This window comes from Dothidotthia symphoricarpi (assembly GCF_010015815.1).
Source record: "Dothidotthia symphoricarpi CBS 119687 unplaced genomic scaffold P153scaffold_17, whole genome shotgun sequence".
NCBI lineage: Eukaryota > Fungi > Ascomycota > Dothideomycetes > Pleosporales > Dothidotthiaceae > Dothidotthia > Dothidotthia symphoricarpi.
This window is the reverse complement of record NW_022985024.1, coordinates 929,924-950,133: the sequence shown is the minus strand read 5'-3', so window position 1 is coordinate 950,133 and position 20,210 is coordinate 929,924. Positions and strand designations below refer to the sequence as shown.

The 20,210-nt window shown below is 47.2% G+C and overlaps 7 protein-coding genes across 7 annotated transcripts; 3 read left to right on the top strand and 4 right to left on the bottom strand.

Moving 5' to 3' along the window:
- Nucleotides 1–1,354: 1,354 nt before the first annotated feature.
- P153DRAFT_81771 (uncharacterized protein) lies at nt 1,355–2,337 on the top strand. Its single transcript, XM_033673423.1, has 7 exons — nt 1,355–1,427; nt 1,486–1,564; nt 1,618–1,668; nt 1,721–1,786; nt 1,839–1,908; nt 1,965–1,996; nt 2,195–2,337. The coding sequence occupies exons 2-7, from the start codon at nt 1,559–1,561 to the stop codon at nt 2,231–2,233; spliced, it is 264 nt and encodes an 87-aa protein (XP_033521042.1). The 5' UTR covers nt 1,355–1,427; nt 1,486–1,558; the 3' UTR covers nt 2,234–2,337.
- A 183-nt stretch (nt 2,338–2,520) lies between these two features.
- On the top strand, nt 2,521–4,326 carry P153DRAFT_369319 (uncharacterized protein). The gene has a single exon (XM_033668736.1). It carries the CDS (start codon nt 2,556–2,558, stop codon nt 4,116–4,118), a length of 1,563 nt encoding a protein of 520 aa, XP_033521041.1. The 5' UTR covers nt 2,521–2,555; the 3' UTR covers nt 4,119–4,326.
- Nucleotides 4,327–6,546: 2,220 nt separating this feature from the next.
- On the bottom strand, nt 6,547–8,859 carry P153DRAFT_399408 (dihydroxyacetone kinase-like protein; the record flags this gene model as incomplete). The annotated part of the gene is made up of 4 exons (XM_033671725.1): nt 8,605–8,859; nt 7,967–8,520; nt 7,722–7,915; nt 6,547–7,659 (listed from the first exon to the last, which is right to left on the bottom strand). The coding sequence occupies exons 2-4, from the start codon at nt 8,436–8,438 to the stop codon at nt 6,547–6,549; spliced, it is 1,779 nt and encodes a 592-aa protein (XP_033521040.1). The 5' UTR covers nt 8,439–8,520; nt 8,605–8,859.
- Nucleotides 8,860–9,064: 205 nt separating this feature from the next.
- Nucleotides 9,065–10,262, bottom strand: P153DRAFT_425176 (uncharacterized protein). Its single transcript, XM_033672523.1, has 3 exons — nt 9,786–10,262; nt 9,423–9,709; nt 9,065–9,371 (listed from the first exon to the last, which is right to left on the bottom strand). Exons 1-3 carry the CDS (start codon nt 10,113–10,115, stop codon nt 9,254–9,256), a joined length of 735 nt encoding a protein of 244 aa, XP_033521039.1. The 5' UTR covers nt 10,116–10,262; the 3' UTR covers nt 9,065–9,253.
- A 102-nt stretch (nt 10,263–10,364) lies between these two features.
- On the bottom strand, nt 10,365–11,692 carry P153DRAFT_425175 (Translin). The gene is made up of 7 exons (XM_033672522.1): nt 11,437–11,692; nt 11,347–11,383; nt 11,247–11,300; nt 11,062–11,195; nt 10,898–11,006; nt 10,765–10,850; nt 10,365–10,711 (listed from the first exon to the last, which is right to left on the bottom strand). Exons 1-7 carry the CDS (start codon nt 11,518–11,520, stop codon nt 10,466–10,468), a joined length of 750 nt encoding a protein of 249 aa, XP_033521038.1. The 5' UTR covers nt 11,521–11,692; the 3' UTR covers nt 10,365–10,465.
- A 5,093-nt stretch (nt 11,693–16,785) lies between these two features.
- P153DRAFT_369316 (uncharacterized protein) lies at nt 16,786–18,140 on the top strand. Its single transcript, XM_033668735.1, has one exon. It carries the CDS (start codon nt 16,860–16,862, stop codon nt 17,736–17,738), a length of 879 nt encoding a protein of 292 aa, XP_033521037.1. The 5' UTR covers nt 16,786–16,859; the 3' UTR covers nt 17,739–18,140.
- A 179-nt stretch (nt 18,141–18,319) lies between these two features.
- P153DRAFT_399404 (uncharacterized protein) lies at nt 18,320–19,097 on the bottom strand (the record flags this gene model as incomplete). The annotated part of the gene is made up of 2 exons (XM_033671724.1): nt 18,320–18,948; nt 18,998–19,097. The coding sequence occupies 2 exons, from the start codon at nt 19,095–19,097 to the stop codon at nt 18,347–18,349; spliced, it is 702 nt and encodes a 233-aa protein (XP_033521036.1). The 3' UTR covers nt 18,320–18,346.
- Between the last annotated feature and the right edge of the window lie 1,113 nt (nt 19,098–20,210).

Below are 20,210 nucleotides of genomic sequence, written 5' to 3'. Positions count from 1 at the left end.
GGGCTCAATGCCTTTCTCGCCACCATTCAGTGTGCCCTAACAGACAGGTGTCCTTGTGGTCATTCAGCACACACAGTAAAGCATCTCTTCTTCAGTTGTTCTCTCCTCGCCAAGCAACGCCGGGATTTGATCAATTCTGTTCATCACACCCAGTTGAACTTACTGCTCACTGTCAACGCACCAATCGCGACGGAATGGGCAATCTGTCACTTTCATATTGATCAGTTCGAGGCAATCAAGAAAGACTATCAATTCTATCATCCAAAACAACATCCCCATGGATCCCTGGAGGACGGGGATTAATGTGTTACGTCACCATTGTGTTTGTACGTTTTGCGTTGATTGGAGCTATTGCGACACAGCTAATTGCGGTTATCAGTTGTGCACGCGTTTCGATTGTTCATCAGTCTTCATTGTACGTGTCTGTTCAACCTCCAATTTGTGAAATTGTTTCTCATGTTGGTTTTGACGTAGGTTTACACTGACTACAGCAGCCAAAGTTCGACCCGGTCGCAAGTAGGTAATTCCACAGATTTTATTTATGAGTCTTACTGATTTTAGACTTTCCATGTTATCAGCCCTCCGCTTCCCATCGCCATCGCCATCGCCATCACCGTCGCCGTCGCCATCGCTGCCACTTGTGAGTCTCTGCCATCTTAACGAGTGATCCGTATTCGTACTGTCTTCTCTCTGTTATATCTGACTCTCTCTCTCTCTGAACTGACAACCCAGCGAAATCAGCTAGCTTCGTCCTCATTCCATATCAATCGTGTAAGGCGCGTATACCTCATCACGTAGTATAAGGTCGCTAAATTTGGCAGACAGCCCTGCAGTGAGGTATCGCACCTCCTGGATCGCTACCATGATTCTCTTTTTCCAGGCAGTGTACCTGTAAGTCCAAAAGGTGGTTTCTGAGAACATTGAGCTAATATCAAGAAGGGGATCCATGAAAGCTCGCTCGAAGCGGCTCTCATCCTTAGTCAGAGCAGCGTTGTTGCGCTGCTTGGTGGCAAGCTTGTCAAGTCGGAAGAGCTGGGCGTCAAAGAAAGCCCTGTCAGTCTCATAGACTTGTGTAAGGAGGAGCTGAACTCCAACCTTGTAGAGCTGTAAGTTATTCTGCAGTCAGAAAGAATCGCTCTTAACTATGCTAGGCACCCCAAGTCTCTTGTCAAGCTCAAGGCGCCGCAAGACATCTTCATCTCCTGGGTAGAAGGTATCACTGTCGCGCCAAGTAATACCCTCCATTTCCTCCCACCACCTGACTGGGTCCTTGGAGATCTCACTGGAGATATCCAGAGCAGTAATAACCCTCCCTATCTCTCTAACAAGCTAAGGTGTTTCTAATATTTCTAAGCTGCACTGGTACTGGGAATTGCTTGCCTCGATCCTTTGCTCATTGGCTTGCTGCAAGACGCAGCGTGGGAACAGTGCGTATTCTGGGAACTATCTGATTTCGCCAAACGAACCACCACTGATAACTTCTAGCCTGGGCTGCGCTGATGGGGTCGTGTTGTCGGTTGGCCATGATTACAGTTGTGAAGAAAGATGAGATGGATGGATGAAGGTTTGTAAACAGCCCTAGCTGCTCAATGACATGAGTAATGTTCTAACGTTTAGGTTTCGACTCCTGAGGTGCAAAGGATATTTATGTGCTGGCTCGTCCACATGGTATGACAATTTCTCTCCAAACGCTACACAAGGCTCTAACTAACCTTTACAGAACCGTCGTTGCCTGCACCCCCACCGAAGCTGCCCTGGTTATGTGTTCAGGATTACTGGTCGATTGGTGCACGATTTCATCTCCTGAACCTTCACTCCACTTTACTAATTCATTTTAGAAGAGTTTTCACGACCCAGCCATGGTTCACGATACAATCCAGGGTTCACGACCGAACCAAACTTCAACCAGTGAGCAGTCCCTATCCCTCCATGGGAGCGTTGCAATGGCTAACCACACTCTGTAGACGGCTGCCTGGGCTCTCGAATGTACGCCATTGTAAACTCATAAATGTATTTTTCTGCTGACGATTTGTAGACGCGTCCGCATCGGTACATTGAGCAGCTAGTCGTCAAGAGACGGTATGTAGGTAACCACTATGTAAATGTAAACCACCAGCTAACTGTATTTTATTAGGCTGATCAGCTCTCTGTTACCTTTACTGTGTACTCCTACTGATGTTTACTGTGCAAAAAGGGGCTGGGTATTAGCTTCTACACTGAGTTACTATATTAAATTCTTACTGTGTTGCGTCTATCTGCCTGTACTACAAGCATGAATACGCTATAAACCTAAAATAATAAAATGCGATACCCCGCAACACTTTGGCTCCATTTGGTGTGGCTTACTGATATATTCAAGAGTCGACTCTTCCATGTCGCGGGGTAGAGTGATGTTCCCACGACGGGCATGTCGCTTAGCCAATGATACACCTTGGATAGCCGAACAAAGAAACAAAGAACACGTGCCTTGGCGTCTACCTAATTATGGTTTGTGCTATAAATTTCCATCTGTACCGCCCAAATCATTGTCGACATCCATCACCTTTTTCTCAACTATGGCTTCGGCGTACGGCTTCTTCAAGCTACCTCGTGAGCTGCGCGATGCAATCTACGGCTTCTACTTCACGACCGAAGATGGTTACCACCTCAATCTGGACTCCGGGAAGCTCACTGTCTCGAATCGACAGCCTATCGACTTATCTCTCCGGCTTGTTTGCCGAATCATCACGCAGGAGACGATTGGTGTTCCTTTCAACATGAACACAATCAATTTCACTACCGTGGATTCCGACAAACTACCTAAAGACAGCCAAAACATTCACGACTTTGTCCACGCGTTACACACACTCAAAGCCATAGCATTGACACTCGCAAAGTCGCTCATCACTCCCAACATTTTGAGAGACTTGCTGATCAAACACCATCAATATGAAACAATTATGCAAGAGATGATGGCCGCCGGAGACGACTCTGGTCTCTTGCGATATTATCGTGGAGATGTTCCATCCCATTATCGACGATTCATTGCGGATTCTCTGGATACTCTTGCGCGACAGCCAAATTTTGTACAGGTAGTCGCCACAAAGACACCATCCTATGACCGTTGCATAAGACCGTTATCTGATATCCTGGAAGTTCTATCCGTACGATCCTACGAGCCTTGGAGTATACCAACCGACCAGATCGTTCTCAGGCGGCCACAATCGTTATACTCATTCGCTTGTTACGCCCTCGTTAATCGTCGTAGTATTTCCAACAATCGCTTCTCAGCTGCCGCCGTAGCCATTAGATATCTGGAAAGTCTTTCCACAGAGACCCGTCTACAAATCAAGCGCATTAATCTACACGAGGACCGTATTTCGCTCGCCTTTCCGGAATGTCACATGCAGGGGCTGATTCCGTTTTGCAATGAGAATCCACGTCTTCATATCCACAGACAAGTCAGCGTCTGGAAGAATGTTCTTCCCGCCGGCAGTACTACTTACAGCACCAACTACTTCACCACAGAGGAGGATGAATGGTATGATCCAGACTCTGTCAGGCTTCATGCCGGGGAAATATCCAATGCTGTAAAGCCCTGGATTGCAGAGGCTCTTGCACTTCCAACCCTTGGAATGCGTTCATCTTCGTTTTCCTTCACTTTCGACTGCGATGCGGCCTCAAATTGTACCACAAAGGTGTTTGAGGTAATGCTACAAGACGCAGCCTGGCATATGGCTATGGAAAAAGCATATCGCCGCGATCTTGCCAGAGGTATCACTCCTAACTCATACGTCTGTGAACAGGTAAAGCTCTCCTGTCGAGGTTTCCTCCAACAAGCCCTCAGAGATATCAAGAACAAAAGGTCTATCATTCAATGCAACTTCCCTCTTGGCGACGTTCTGGACCCCGATACTCTGCTGGACGACGACCAAAGCTGGTCCCAGTCAAGATGGGAGCAGCATTGTGTTGACTATAAAAGGCTGGTCTTAGCATCGCAACCACCGTTGCCAAGTTGGTACGACATTCGCCGTCTGGAACTTGATGTGGATGAGAAGGTGTTAACCGGAAATGAACAGGCTGAGTGGGATCTCAGTGACCAAGCTGTATGGCAACAAAAGGGATTGGGCCCGTACTAGGTTTATATTCCTTGAAAAGGCCAGAAGTGTTACGATATGTCTGAGTGCTTTTCCAGGTTATTATGTCTCACACTTGGTAGATGGTTGCCAAGGTTATGGATTTGCGTACTGGATTTGCTTGGGCTATAGGATATATGGCATGAGACCAAATGGAGGTTTTGCACGTAGTTGGACAATAATCAAAAGTTTTATCTTATATCAGTTTCGGACATACTACCCCATCACGTGGCTTGCTCTGAACCAATGGGGTTGCCCGGTACAAACCCCAGATTAGCCAATGACTGTCGATCCTCTTAGGGCAAGTCGCGCCGTGGCATAGTAGTTCTGAAATTGCCCCTTTGAGTCAGCCTCCAATCTATGTGCAACTTGGAGATGCAACGCGAAAGAGTCCTACAGGAGTCCTTGTATGCCAATCAGAGTTCCTTGCATATCTAACCACGTAATAGCCGAACTCGAATCGAGCAAGAAAGAAGAGAAGAACAAGAAAACTAAACTTTTAGAACTAATTCTTCGCGTATTCATGGACTCTAAAGCAACAGAAACTTGCGAGATAGTCAAAGTCTCATGTTATATCTACCTCTTGATACTCTAGACGATGTTACATGGTTACAACCTCTCAGAGTATCGTTTCAGCGTCATCAATATCTACATGATGTTAAATCAACCTTAGATGAACATATAGACGTGGTGTGATCTTATCTAGACACTTTTAACGTTTTTCATCGATCGTGTTGCACAATAAATGCTTTATGCGTGTCATGTAAGTGCGTGTTCAAAATCTCGGTAGATGTTGGAAAAGGGTAAGATGGGACCAACGGCAGAAGACGATCAAGACAGGATGCTGGGGAGAGTGACGAGGCTTTTATTGAAGTCTCCTCTGTGGTCCATCCGGGATTCCAAGTAGATACTGCGATGCCCTTCTTTGAGCTGCAAGAAATCCAAGACTCACCTTGAAAGATGCATATCCCAACGAACACCAGCCTATGTGTAGGGCTTGTAGCGATGTTGTAAGGCAGAGTCGAATGAAGTGAGGGGGCGATGGTGTATTAATGTGAAGCTTCCAGCGCTGCATCAAAGCTAAATTAGAGAAAGCGGAGTAGCCATGGTTCGTTTGGCTAGAGCCTATGTGTGAAGGCGGCGAAGTGAGGTCAAATGAGGCAGCTATCACGGCATTAGTTGATATGATATCATGATGAGCGAAAAAAAGATATTTGTTGGTCGATCATTTTAAAGTATTACCGTCTACTCGCTTATTGCGTTTCACCACTACCTTAATTATTTAGCGCATGATAAAAGAGCGCCATTTTCTCTTAGATTACCTCTATTACGCCTCCAATAATCAGCATCCATCGTACAATTGACGCGCACAGCACTGGATCCTTGACATCATCATGTACCTCTCGGGCCGCACTGACAATACACTATCCCTTTGCCTTCAATAGAGACGCGTGGATGGTCATAACTGGCTTCAACCTATCGGGAAATCCACCCTTCATGATCGTCATCGAACTTTCCATAGACAATGAACAATCGATCACGATGAAAAAGTCACGAACGGAATTCTCGGTCTTCCCGTTCGACTTCCACAGCCTCGGGCACTTGATACACTGCGTGGATGCCGAAACAGAAGATCTTCATCTGGCTTTCCCTGAGGACGCTGGTTTTGTGGAGATCAAAGCTGGTCAGCCCTAGCATTCCGAGTTCACGCTGGAAAAGAATCGTTTTCCAGAAAATGACGGTTGTCTGAACTCTCTTGGGTCTGGTAGGACATGCAAGGCTCGGGTTGCTATGGAGCGTCGTAAGGGATTTCGGACCTGGATATTCGGGGCAGAAGAATGACCTGAGTAGAAGGGTCAAGGAAAACAAACGATGATGGGAAATTGCTCAGATGAAGATGGGCTTTTTACCTATCGAGTCGGAAAGTGCGCCCGCGACATTCAAAGTTATGGAGTAGGCAGACGTGAATGATATGATAGTAGCAATTGAGTTCATGCTGTTTACACTCTAACCATGATTCCCTTAAGCTACTTCTTATAGACTACGTGCATCAACTCTCAACTTTACAACAAGCTATATCCCGTAAATTCTTTCAACCGGCTTGCTAGTTTCATCTGTCAAACAAGTCCCGGGCCGGTTCTTGATGTCATCCTTAATGTTCTTGGGAACTTCAGTAAACATCGCTTAACGTATATCAGCCAACTTAAATAGGCACGAGAAGAATGACAGCTGATAGCTATCAACCAACACCACAAACCGCGCTTCCTATCTCCCTACAGCGCTCAATTCTGCGCCGCTGCGAATCACAAACTCAACCCGAACATCGACCCTACAGCGCATGCACAAAAAGAATGCCCTCCAACTCTCATTCTTACGCAAGACACACTAACCAACCAAGCGTGTTCCCCTACCTCCCGATGCCGTCACCCCACTACATCCCCTTGGCCAGCCCTCCAAGCCAAACCCCCACCGCCCACGCCCCCGGATCAGGCACCTTCCGCCTCCCCTCTCCCATCTCCTCCCCAACATACGTCGCTCTCCCAAACCGCGGCACCATCTCACTAGTCTCCTGCGCCTTCTGCTGCGCCACTTCCACCGCCGTGCCAAGCTCCCCCGTCTCGCCCAACCGCGTCACAAACGGGATCAACACATCCATAACCGTGCGATCCCCCTCCCTAGCCGCAGTGTAGTTCTTCAAGCCCTCCAGCGCGGTTGCAGCAGCGCGCGCTATGATCTGTATATCGAGCGGTTGGGGTGACGGGGGGAGAAGCGCAGCGGATAGCGCGTTCGTGAAGGCTGTGGCGAGAATGGATAGGATGGCTCCGAGGGACCCGCCTACGTCTTCGACGTTCTCGGCGATGCTTTCTAGGAGCGCGAGGAGTGGTGGCGGATTACGTTCCACGGAGGAGATGTTGGCGAGGATGGCTTTGCACACCCCGGCGACGGCTTCGCCGCAGTCGCCGTCTCCCATTAGCATGTCGTACTGCGTGATTGTTTGCTCAGCGGCGAGGGCAGCGTCGCATGCGGAGCGGAGTGCTGGGATGAGGAATGCGGGGGTAGGGGGGCCAGGATCCTTGCTCGACGATTCCTGTGCGGAGGTTTGCGCTTTGGCTTTCAAATCTGCGGTCTCTTTGCTCGTCTCATAGGCTTGGTAGCCGTTTTTGGGCCATGCGGGCGCGGAGGTAGGCGCATCTAGGAGTTCGATTACGGCATCGTCTTTCAAAGACATTGCTTTTGCCATGCCGGACATGTTTCCCAGTGTGATGCTGAAGCCTTGGCCGTTGAGGGAGCCTTCCATGATGCCGGCGTAGATGCGCGAGGGCACGATTTTCCAGTCTTTCTTGAGAACTTGCAGAGTGACGTTTACCATGGCGTCGAACTCGAGGCCGGATAAGCCGCCGAAGTTGTTGGCTAGTAGGACGACATTGTCGTCGGTTGAGAAGGGGACGAAGGCGCGGTCTGTGTCTGATGGGTCGAGGAGGTAACGCAACATTTCTGCTACAATCTCTTCGGGTGATGGCATAGGAGATATGGTTCGCAGGCCCTTGTCGTCGTTAGAACTGTATCATTCGACATTGCGATGAAAAGAGTGAGATGAGGACTTACCGGCTCATTATGAATACCCATTCCCAGCACACACGCATCCTCTGCAACAGTTTCGAAAGCCTCTCGCCCCGGAACATGGCAATGGTCCAAACTCGTCCCAATAGTAACCAACTGCTCATTCCCCAGTTCCCCAATCTTTCTGCACCGCTCAAACGACCATCCATTCTGCGACGCAGCCCCAATAAGCTTAATAACTACATCCAATCAGCACTTTCAGCCCCACATGCAGCACCACACAAACTCACCAAGCAAATTCCCCGCCAACCCCCTCCGCCCAACCTTCCCGCTCTTCTCCCTCCCAAGCGCAACATCCTCCGCCATACAAACAACCTCCACTTTCCCCCCCTCCCTCGCCGCCTTCTCCCTCGCCAGTCCAAAATGCAGCATATCCCCCGTGTAATTCGTAATGCACAGGATTGTACCCTCGTTACTCGGCACGCTCTTGATCCCCGCCATGACCTGCTTTGTACTCGGACTGGCGAAGATGTCACCGCATACGGCGGCGGACAGCATGCCGTCGCCGACGAAGCCAGCCCATGCGGGCTCGTGGCCGGAGCCGCCGCCGCTGATGATGGATACTTGGGAGGCGGGGTGCGCGGTGTTGTAGAGGACGCGGTTGGGGGTGTCGAGGGCGAGGGAGGGGTTGCGGTGCGCGAGCGAGGAGAGCATGTGTACTACTATGCCGTCGGGCGTGGGGAAGAAGTGTTTGCGGGACATGGTGGGTGGTTAGATTGGGGTATGGTCTAGTTGTACAAGGTTTTGCTATATGTTTGTTCGAGTATTGTTAAATTTTAATTATCTGTAGAGCGTTAATAGCACGATCTGAAATAGTGAGCAACGCGCAAGTTGTTTGCTCAAGTGTACGTAAACAAAATCCACTCACCAAAAGATCAATTAATTCCTACGAGACAGGCACACCGCATCAGCCCAAAAAACAAGATACAAAAGCCCTCAAAGTGCAGTCAACCATCAGCTCGCGCGGCCATCCTCCCTTTATAAATCTCCCCGCAATCCCCGCCTCGACTACCGTTGCCCCGCATCTGTCACCCGACACGACGTTTAACCATAAGCCCGGTCATGCAAGGCGCGTGTCATCCTAGTCCGTCGCGTTGGACAGCAGGTAAGTTGTAGTCTAGGGGTACCGGATGGAGGCAAGTCGACTTGTCGTCGTGGTAGTTTGCGCCGGGTCGTCCGGATCGGGAAATGCCGGGGAACGCGCCGAAGGTCATATCGGCGCCGATTCCGAACCAATGGAAATTTGGCATGGAATGGGACGCTAGTGGTATTGTAGATGTGAGCTTGGAGCGTACACGTGGAAGCATTGGGAAAGTAGCCCTAAATATGGCCAGTGTTCTGTGGCACCTAAGGTTGAATTTTCTCACTTGAAGTCTTTGCTTGCGATGATCTTGCTTCTTTTTATCAACAACGTTGTCGAGGCCGTGCACATCCACGTCGCATATTGCCCAGAGATTGAGCTACCAAACCAGAGTGATGCTACAACATGATAATTCCCAACCAAAGATCAAAAGTACTTAATCGAACTTGATCTGCTTCCCCTTCAACATAGTCCCACCAATCAGCTTACCAACGACATACCCAGCGTACGCTCCCGTGACAATAGTCACAGGCCACTTCTGCCACTCGCGGTCCCTGTTCTGGATTAGCACGTCTCCCAGCCCCGTATCAGAAGAAACCACTCACCAATCCAAGGGAATTGGCACAGCCCCCAACCAAGCGCCAAGAAGCGTGCCGACTAGCCCCCCGTATACCTCATCCACAGGCAGTAACCCCGCAACGATGCATCGCCATGTCTCTCCGTTCACACCATGGACGTAGACTAGTGGCAGCGTGCTGAGCAGCGCGATGTGCGCACCAGCGAGTAGTGTGTGCGCGTGGTGCGTTGTAGCGGGGGCACCGAAGAGGACGAGGAGAGCGGTGAGGAGCGGGGCGGAAGCGATGGCCGTCAAGGCGAGAGAAAGGAATGCGGGCTGTTCATCAACATGCGTTAGCTCATCCATATAGACACAGAGATGACAGAGAGGAATATGAAAGAATCCAACATACAACAATCTTCCCTCCCAACCCAGACTCAGTCTTGGCCCCTGCAGCGCGCTTCTTGTCCCCTGCCTTCTTCTTCTCCGTCTGCACCGCTCCGCTCGTGGGTGGGAGACAGACCGCCACATACAGGATCTGCAGCACGGCGAGGGGTGCGAGGGTGCTCAGAAGCGCGGGGACGGGATCTGCGACGATGTCCTGAAATTTGTACGCGTACATGGAAAGCACCAGAAGCGGGTGAATGTGGGTATACAAGCGTGCCGTGTCATTTTTCAGTGTCTCGATAGGCAGCGCGGTGGGGGCCTGGGGTGCCGCCGTGTTGGGGGTTGTGCTGGCCATCTTTGAAAGTTGCGGGGCGAACGCAGTGCGTGCTATTGAGACGGTTCTGTTTCTCTGAGCTGATGAACCGGGTGCTAATGAGCGTAATTGGCTCTTGGCCGAGCCTGTTTGGGTACCGATGTTGTCGTGTGTGCGCGTCGAAGTTGTGGACGACAGAGTTTCGAGGTTCGTGATTCGAGATACGAGATACGACATTGTCCGTGCACGCGACTACGAACTCCTTCACAGAATCAGAATTTCAAGACTCATGTCATCATCAAATGTCTTTGATTGAATTCTGTGCTCATCTATGAGCATTCTGTTCTCGCCACACATGCCCATTCGGCTCGCTCGAGTCAGCTGCACCATTCCTATTGCTCCAGCTTGACCTCGCCCTCTTGCCCGCCCTTCTTCGGCACCAAGTTCCTCAGCGACAAATCATACACAACATCTTCCACATCCTTGACCCTGTACTTGAGCCCATCGCTGCGGCGACGCAAACTGTCGTTCTTGAGGTTGAGAATCTGAAATCCCGCAAACAGATCCTTGACGAACTGGTTGATGAGCAGGGGACGCTCGTAGTCGCCAAGCGTGACTGCGTTACGAGCGAGACGTGTCTGTGACAGTCATTAGCATGTTGTGAATGACGTGGTTGAATATGATGACTTACTAGCTCCTCGACGAGCGAGATGAGCGACTGCAGGTACTCTTCGAGCGTGAGATGGAACTCGTCGCGTTCCTTGAGGTTGACAGGAACTATGTAGTGTCAGTACTGCGTAAATACCGTCCAACAAAAGGCATACTGTTCAGAATCTCGCCCAGCTCTTCAATCGTCAAAAGCCGTCCACACTTTGGCTCACCACCCTCGTGCTTGTAGCCACCCAGCCAGCCCCAGAACAACAAACCTTCTATCTGCGAATATGTCAGCGCCATGTATAAATATTAAGCGTGAACAAGCAAGACATACCGCGCCCTGCATTTGTCGGGACCACATGTTGTTGAACTTGTAGTAGGGTAGCTTAGACGCAGCCTGGGAGAGCTTCGAGACTGTTTCCACGACATTCTTGATAGGTTCCTCGGCAGCTTTCAGGACGTCGTCGACTGTTCACTTGATCAATATCGCTATTAGATAGCAGGTTGGCGGCGACTCACGATTAGCGACAGGCGTCGAATGCGCCCTCGACAGCACAAACGACACATTGCGGTCTAGTTCAGGTCAGCAAATGTCATCATACGCTTCTCTAACACTCACTGTGCTTCTCAAGCGCGGAAATGATGTCTTTGAGTTCCTGTCGCGTCATGAGTACGTTGTCACGTGTAAACCTGCGGGGAGCGTTCTCACATCGCGGACAGCCGAGTCTTCGTCGATGCGCGACTGCAGGCTCTGGAAGATTGCTGGGTCGACAATGCCTGATGGTCCTGCCATTTTTGGGGATTTTGTGTGCTTGTGTTAGTGCGGGGCGGTGGGCAGCGGGTTGGAAGTGCTGAGATGCGCGTTTCGTTGATGTTGGATGGGCAAACACGACGGTGAAAATTCAAGCGCGCATACGACGCGACGTCACGACACACGATTTGGGAATCAATGTCGCACTTTGAATATTACAGACTAATAGCATGGTGTCTATCCAGACGAATTGACATTTGTAGCACTCGCCATCGCGTTCCAATCACTTCGTACTGAGCGTTGTCATGGTAAGGGTACGTGTCCCTAAACAGTCTAGCGTCAAAGTTGACCTGTCAAAAAATGGTTTGCTGCTTTCGCAAATGAAAACTTACAAGCACGCTCAAAAAATTGAGGAAATGCTCAACTAACAACATGAAGCACACATCAAATCATGTACCTCACTGTTGGTGAATCCATCGAATAACGTTGGCGCTATAAGTTTAGTGTCTTGGTCAAATTATCATGTACACCTCCAGTCTGAGAGACTCAGCAGCATTTTATATCTCGAATACGGTCTGACGCCCACTCCCAGAATGCCTGGAAAGATATCCGTACCATCTGGCGGATAAAAGTCATCGAAGTGGCTGCCATGTATGCTTTGAAGACTTTCTGTAGGACTGTTATAGATAGTTCAAAGAATTTCTCGCCGGCATATTTGAGGCTCCCGAATAAATAAATGTGGATCCCTCAGAGCAGCTTTTCTTCTAAAATCAGAATAGCGAATCGGTCAAGTCTACTACGACCAGTCTTTGACTTGACACATGTAAAGCTGACACAGGAAAAGAAACCCTTGCAGCCATTGCCGTACCTACATTAAGGATAGCGTCGCATCGAATCATGAGAGCGAGCATCCATCATCGACTTTACATCCACAAAGCACTCTCTTTTGCGAAAGCGAGTTAGATCGGGCCAATCCATGCGTTCAGTAGAATAGCTGTCCAGTCGGCATACTGACCGTAAGGGGCAGCCTCGATATCCGCAGTCATGCATATGTATGAAGGGTGACGGAGCAAGGAGGTTATGTCTTCTGTTTTAGTGAAATCTACCCAAACTTTGGAACTGATGGATGGCCAGCCGCCTTCGGGTCGCTCAGTAACGATCGACTCGTCTATATACATGTTAGAGAAGAAGCGGTGAGAGTCACGGAGAGCCGCGACTGTCACATTGCGCGAGTAGCGAATCTCATGTAGTTCAAGCGTCGTTAGGTTTGAAAAAGACGAGATGGTGTGGGAACTTGAATGGCAGCGCAAGCTATGCGGTGATCGATACTGCGTGTGTACGGAGAACTGTGGTGGTTGGGCCCACAGTATGAAAACTGCCACCGGTATCGTAGCTTCGCGTGAGGCGAACTGACCACCATTTAAGATGTGCGGTCTAGCGTGATAGCTAGCGTGACAGTTGTACAGTGGGTTCTGCGTTATAACGATACCTATTAGGACAAGATAAATATTGTTACCGCGCCTGTATTATTACAGAGCAGAATTCCTTAGCACGTTACGTAGTTCTAAAAAAACAGTATATAGCTAGTAAAAACAGTATATTTATAAATTATCTAAAGTAATTACAAATACCTTACTATTCCTATATAGCAGCGCATTCTACTATTAACCTCTACCTAATACAGCCTCTTAGCGCCTAGAGTACGCTTATATAAGCGTTCTATATATCCTTATTACTGCCCTTATACTGTAGGAGCTACTTAATAAGCTTATAACTCTATTTATATATAAATAGACGTGCTAGGGAGGTATCCTCCTTATCCTTATTATCCTTTAGCAGGTATAGCTCTACTACGTAATTAATAATTTTAGCTAGCTTAATATTAATATAGCACTTATCTACTAGGTTAATAAACTTATTTATAAGGTAATTAAGGCTTATAGCAGAGTATACGTTTTATTAGCGTATAAGCTCTATAAAAAGCTCTTTAACGTTCTTATAATTATAAGGAGAAGGGAACTAAGGACTGTAATATATATTACAGTAAGTACTACTACGCTAGTAATTAGTAATAGTCTAAGGCAGAATACCTTCCTATACTATTACTGTCTATTAAATAGTATAGAGTAGGTTTATTACTTTAATAGTATTATACCTATCTAGGCTCTTCTGCATAAAGAATTTAAGCTAGGGAGCCCTCTATTTATACTTAAAGTTCTAGATAATGCCTTAATTATATAGTTAATAGTGTAAGGTAATATTTAGTAGTAGAAAAATAACTTTATAGGTTATAAGTTAGTATAAAAACTTAGAGTTAAGTATAGAAATAGAGGGGTAATCTATTAGTATTATAGAGTAGGTAATTTTTAATATTCCTAGACCCTAAATATTTAGGCTAACTAGAGGCTGTAGATTTATTAAGTAACCTAAGCCTTACTTAATTAGGTCTACGTCTTACCTAATTAAGACAGTTTATAGACGTTAGTAGAAGTTTATTAAAACGCTAACATACAGTATATTTATAAACTTAGGTAAATCTTAAGCTTAGATTTAGCCTATCTACAATACTAACAGCTTACCTATATATACCTTATATAGCGTAATTACTTACGTATTCTCTTCTCTACACTTATATACGCTAAGAAGCTATCTAGGATTAATAGTACCTTTCTCCTAGCTATCCTAGCGTTAAAATCCTATAAAAACTCTACTATTAGCTTCCTAGTTATCTAGGCTTTTTTATTGCTACAATAGGTATAATAGAGGCCTTATATAAAGGAGTTACCCTTACTACTAAGTACTTAAGGGTGTCTTAATTTACTAATAATAATAGAAGGAAGCTTATAGCTACTATTAGCGTTATAGGTAAGTCTAATTATAACCTACTCCTTATACTTTTTTATACTAGATTAGGGTCCTATTACTAATATCTACTCTAGTACCTAATACTAGAAAAGCCCTATTTTATCTATATTATAAGTGTTGTAGGCAGCGTACTTAGAACAGATACTGTATACCTCTATTATTACTAACTCTAAGCTTACTAATAGGTTAGCTAATATAGCCTTACTATATTATTTAATAAGCTTTATATTATAGCGCTTCTTAAAGCTGTTAATAAAGTCCTTATAGAATAACAGTATTAGTTAATCTATATAGTATAGCAGCTTTACCTATAGCTTAATTGCTGCCTGCTTAAGTAGTACGCTAGTAATAGGGATATATATAGCTTTAAGCCTTATATACTATTTAAATAAGGTGTTATTAAGGTTAGGCTATATAGTATAAGTCTTCTTTTTAAACTGCTTATCCTTTACTCCCTATCTTATATTCTTAATATATATAAAGTAGCTTAACAGCACCTTACTAATTATTAATTATTAAATAGTATAGCTAAACTAACGTAAAGCCTAGTTAGCTATTATTAACTATTTAGCCCTAAGGTACTCTTTAGTATATTGCTAAATTACTAAGCGTTGCTTATTATTAAGGGCGTATTAACAGCAACAATTAAGCTTAGTATTAGGAGGTATAGGCTAATAAATTATTAGTAAATAGTTAGTAATTATATAGGATAAATGCTACCTTCTTAGCCTATAATTACGCTCTATGTAACAGCTCTAAAACAGGTAGTTAGGTAACAGCTAGGAGTAAATTTTAGCTACTAGAGGCTCTAGCTAGGTATCTAAACTCCTTTAGGACGGCGGCCTTATAACAATGTTAGCTAATTATAATATTAACTAGCTGCTATTGTTACGTACGCAAAAAAACGCCTAGGGTGTAATACTTAATTATTATAATACAGGAAATTGTTACACGGCAGGCATTGTTATAACGCAGAACCCACTGTACGATATAGTATAAGGATTATGTTTCGACGCTAGCATATATTGCAAGAAGCTTAAATCAACATTACAGTTAGATAACTGTGGCTGTCTTGAATCCGACTGGAGTGAGGAAAAATAATTTCATAACTAACTAGTGCTCTTCAGCTGTGTATGCGCTACCGTAACCTCATTAGTATTTTTGTGTGCGTAAACCTTATTCGAGTTGTGTGTAGTCAAAGTTGTAGATATGGTTAGTGATTAATCCTATGTTAATTGTGTCAAACCGCCGACGTTTAGCCGCATCACCGGGGCTCAGCCGCTACGCGAGGTCACGGGATTTCTTAGCGTCCTTAGATCCATCGTCTATATAACAGACAGCTCCCCCGTCCCCTCTACTGCTCTTTAGCTCTGTCAGTCTCTCCCACCACCCCCCCAAACTCGCCGAAAGCCTGCTAACGATCTCTCAGCTTTGCCTTTTGGCTTAGATCAAGTGTAGTATCTGTTCTTTTTAGTTTAATCGCTAAAATGACACTAAGGTGTCTTTTATGATTATCCTTATTTTTGTTACTCGCTGGTGTCTCCCTGAGCTTGCTCATAGTCACTGGCACAGTGTCGCTCGTATTACACTACCTCGAGCTGACGCGACCCTTTTTCATTGAGTTGTTTGGCATGCCAGACGCTTGAGGAAGAAGCTTCAATTGACACATGTGACCATTTCTAACTGACTTGCGCTGCCTGACACTGTTTCTCCTTTCCTTCAAAAACCCTGATCTCGGATTTGTTGCTGCATGCTATATCTGGTTGCTGCGCTTGTGTGCATACCAGCACGCGGCTCACTTCTTCGCAATGACAGGTTGAAGCGAGCCTAGCCCGTCTGGTTCTTGGGCACACGTATAGACGTTAAGGTTCGTACTGAGAGGCAAGGTAAGACAGGGCGTTGCGTTCATCATATTCAAAAGTAGCAAAATCACCACGACACCGTCCACAGAAAGGTATGTTAGGCATATACAACCAGCGAACAAGGCTAAACTTCACACTTAAAGTTACTGTGTAGTTGTCCAGCTTTTGTGAGAATTCATTGCTGAGTTGGTTTCTAATGGTGCTAGCGTTAGCAAGCACGGTTGCTTGAGTTTCATCGTGATGGGCGGTAGGGCATTGAAAATGCTAACAATTTTGCCAGCCTATTTCCAACTTCGTCTGCGTCTATGTGGGAGGATAACAGGTTGTCCGCATCCTCATTCTCATTGGAATCACCACTGGAGATCACCGTACTCCAACTCTGGTCCGCACTTCTTGGGAGGTTGTTGATATTGCTTGCCACACGTACCGGGTAAACATGAGCTGCGTCGTATGTTCCCCTAGGCCCTAGTACGGACAAAATCGGCGCTCTCCATTTCTGACAAAGTGACGTAGGCGTAGCAGGCAACCATGGACCGTATGAGTTGTGGGCAGGTGGCAACAATTCGTCTTCATTCCTCGACCTAAGTCCGCTCTTCACACTTATACCAAGTTCTGGCAATCGATCTTAGCAGCTATATTCATTATTATAGCGACATGTCAGATCCAGAAGACCTGCCATCAGGCTCAGACAAAGTGTCCGATTCATCCGACGACGTGTCTGATTCATCAGACGATGAATTCGCCCAGATCAGGGCTTATGCCACAAGTGACGTCGATCTGGATGCTATACTGAAGCTCCTCCATCCAATAAACGGCGATGATGATTTCAGCGTCGTGGCTTTACGCGGTTATGCGGCACAGCAGGTTTGTCAGCGCCATCGCGACGACGCCGACTCCACAGATGACATGCATTCAAAGCTCTTTCTCATCTTCGACCGCGACAATCCACAGCAACAGGGCGTCTTGCTTGTCAATCTCAAACCATATCACAAGTACCCAGATGCTGTTAGACAACTACCTGAGCACGCAACCAACTGCATTGCTTCGCTGAACATCGTGAACACCGAGTGGCACGAAGTGCGCGGATCCTCGGACGATACCAAGACTGAGTTTTGGCCGGCGAATTGGTTCGCCTTGTACAATCTTCTCTCAAAGGGACATGAGGAGGATTTTTCTACTGTCGTAAAATCGATGAACGACGGCGTGCAATACATAGGAAGTGACGCGGAAGGGGAAGAACCTAAAGGAGGGGCAAGAAAGTTTCATCGAGCAATTGGCCAAAGCAAGCAAGATCTTGCACAGACGATAGCGCAACATTCAACGTACGCGCGCGATCACGGTGTTGATGCCGAGAGATTTGCAGTGGTCGACAAGGAGGAGGGCATACTCTTTATTCAGATCCAAACACAGTATGATTCCTTTCGCTGCAAGCTTCCAGTTGCTGGAGAGCTTCTCAACTGGATCTACATCGGTTTTATGACTTGGGAAGATGCTAAAGCTTTCGCGAGCCTTGAGCGACCTGCTGCCACCTAACAAAACCAGAGTAATGAGAAGGCTTCCGGTCAAATGAAAAAGCAGGAAGTAGCTTGGGTTCTGTGTGGCTCCTACAAACCGCAAAACTACATGATTAGGATTTGCAAATGTGCCCACCTGGCGTATACTGCTCGGAATCTAAGTATGAGATTCCTATACCCAATTCAGTTGTAGTTACCAAGCTGTTGCATGGTTTCGCTGCACGTTGATTCCTCTATAAGAGTTGATACGAATGATTAGAAGGAAAACGGCCACGTCTGATAGAGGTATCGCAACAATGGTAACAAAGAGCAATATCATGAAGCTCTCCAATTGTGACTCGCGACAATGTCAACATTGTTGCGATTGATTCGAGCCTTCGAGTGCTATTCTAACCTCATCTGTTGCATTCTATAACGGCCGGTGAGAAAATCCATCGCTGAAAAAGAGATCTATCGGAAACTGACCCTATACAAGTCGTCGTGATACTGCCTAAACAGACCATCATGGGAGTGTCCATTGCGTAGCAACACCAGGATGTCCTCATCGAGTCTTCGTCGCATCTCCTCTATCGCCGCACGCGCCCAATCACTTCCAAATACAAACCCCCCAAAGCCTCTCTCTCACTCTCACATGCCCTCATCCACACTGTTCCACACCGCCTTCGGGAACCTCAGCGTAAGCTTCTGCGCCTTGCCTTGATCCGTCTTTCGCTTCTTCACCACCCTATCAGTCTCACTTGCCTTCTTCTTCATCCCGCCTTTGGCTCCCACAGGACTCTTCGCCTTCAAGTTCAGCTTCAGCTTCAACTTTAACGGCGTCGCTAGGCTCTGGCCCCGGAACTGGAACTGCAGGAACTCTACTTCGTCGCAGAACCATGCGAAACTCTGCACAAAGCTGTCCTCTCGCGTGATACCGACTTGACGGCCTTCGACCAACACGTTATCGCCGTAGAGGAGTTGCGTAGCCCAGGCGCCGACGTCGCCGTCACCGTCAGAGTTGTCTTCGATGTCTTCAGTAGACGTGGCGTTGGCGGTCCACTTTATCTTGACCTTCAGCTTGGAGATGTCAATATCGATGCCCTTGTCGTCATTGCACTTCTTGTCGGAGTCTTGCAGTGCCTGAGAAACCTTTTCACCGAAGGTCGAGTCGGCGTTGTAGCTTTCCCGTCGGACTCGCGGAGCGATGGCGTAGAGAAAGAGTGGGCGACAGAGAAGAATACAAAGACCATCTACGCGGTGTGAGGTATATCTCATGAAGGTTAGGTCGCGCATGCTTACCGAGAAGTCCCTCTTGATCGTACTTCGGAAGTCCACCAGGCAATCCGTTCAGTGCATTGCGGAAGTGGGTGCGAAGCAAGGTACCGGACGGTTCGTTCATTGTTACAGATGTTCGTGTTCCTTTGGTTGATATCGCGTTGCAGTGTCTTGGTTGGAAAGCGAGAGTGGGTAGTCAAATTCCACGATTGCACTGGGACTAATCGCCGGTTGAACGACCTGTGAACAGTTGTGGTGGGCTGATGATCCTCCAAATGAGGGATAAAGTTAGCGAGCGTGGTTTGCTACCCTCCCGCATCGAGGGCACGGTTAGAGGGAATGACTGACTTCGAAACGTCATCCTATGCTGCCGAGCGTTGATCCCTCACTCACCTCTCGTGCCGTCACACGGCAACGTCCGATCACGTCCTGGCTTTGAGGCGGTCACTATCAGGGTCGTGATGGAGGCTCCCAGTCAGTCGAGACCTAAGGTGCAGCAGCATCTCGTCACATGGTGAGAACTACATGAAAGCTTTGCATGGAAGTTGTGCATCTTGCATGCTACTGGTATGCGCCTGGTTTACGTGATTTCTAGAATTTGCCAACAAGAATGTAGCTTAATGCCCAATACTTTGTCATGCTGAGAGGGAAGGCATTGTGATACATACGTCGAGGTCCGGCTCACTGCGCCCCCAACATTGTAGTAACTTACCGCCGGCCTCATCTACCTTATCAAACAACAATGTCGGCTTTGTAGAATGGCCTGCTGTGCTTGTCACATCTCTTGCGCGATCCTATCACCCAAAAGGACGATGCACCACAAGATTTGGATGGGAGGCGGAGTGATATGATATTCCAGCCTATGGCTGTGCTTCTTCGTCCCTTCGAACCCAGATATTCCATAAAAACCCCCCCAGATACAATGACAGGATGGGCCACTCCTCTTTTGATCATCCAATGAAATAACAGACCATTCATCGCCCAGTCAATTCTTCGGAAGTCTGTTCCCTCGAGACCTCCGATCAATCTCTACCTAACACAAGCTTACTTACATCTATCTTCGCTAACTGTGCGTCTCCTGCCATATCTCCACTCAAGGTTCATTCTTCGTAATATTCAACAAAAGCTAAAGGTCTTGCAGGAATGGGCAACGCGTGACATCAAAGCCGAAAGGCTACGAGTGATTTTGCCTTTACGACATATTTGGTAGGACAGTGGGCTCGCAGTATTACAACAA

Bases quoted from the DNA above. Each gene is read 5' to 3' on its own strand.
- P153DRAFT_81771 (XM_033673423.1), top strand. The intron at 1,669-1,720 runs GTATGACAATTT...TAACCTTTACAG, and splicing joins TGTGCTGGCTCGTCCACATG to AACCGTCGTTGCCTGCACCC. The intron at 1,787-1,838 runs GTGCACGATTTC...AATTCATTTTAG, and splicing joins TCAGGATTACTGGTCGATTG to AAGAGTTTTCACGACCCAGC.
- P153DRAFT_369319 (XM_033668736.1), top strand. From the start codon at position 2,556: ATGGCTTCGGCGTACGGCTTCTTCAAGCTACCTCGTGAGCTGCGCGAT.
- P153DRAFT_425176 (XM_033672523.1), bottom strand. From the start codon at position 10,115: ATGGCCAGCACAACCCCCAACACGGCGGCACCCCAGGCCCCCACCGCG. The intron at 9,710-9,785 runs GTATGTTGGATT...GTTGATGAACAG, and splicing joins GGTTGGGAGGGAAGATTGTT to CCCGCATTCCTTTCTCTCGC. The intron at 9,372-9,422 runs GTGAGTGGTTTC...AATCCAGAACAG, and splicing joins GTGCCAATTCCCTTGGATTG to GGACCGCGAGTGGCAGAAGT.
- P153DRAFT_425175 (XM_033672522.1), bottom strand. From the start codon at position 11,520: ATGGCAGGACCATCAGGCATTGTCGACCCAGCAATCTTCCAGAGCCTG. The intron at 11,384-11,436 runs GTGAGAACGCTC...ATGACGCGACAG, and splicing joins AAGACTCGGCTGTCCGCGAT to GAACTCAAAGACATCATTTC. The intron at 11,301-11,346 runs GTGAGTGTTAGA...GACCTGAACTAG, and splicing joins TTCCGCGCTTGAGAAGCACA to ACCGCAATGTGTCGTTTGTG.
- P153DRAFT_369316 (XM_033668735.1), top strand. From the start codon at position 16,860: ATGTCAGATCCAGAAGACCTGCCATCAGGCTCAGACAAAGTGTCCGAT.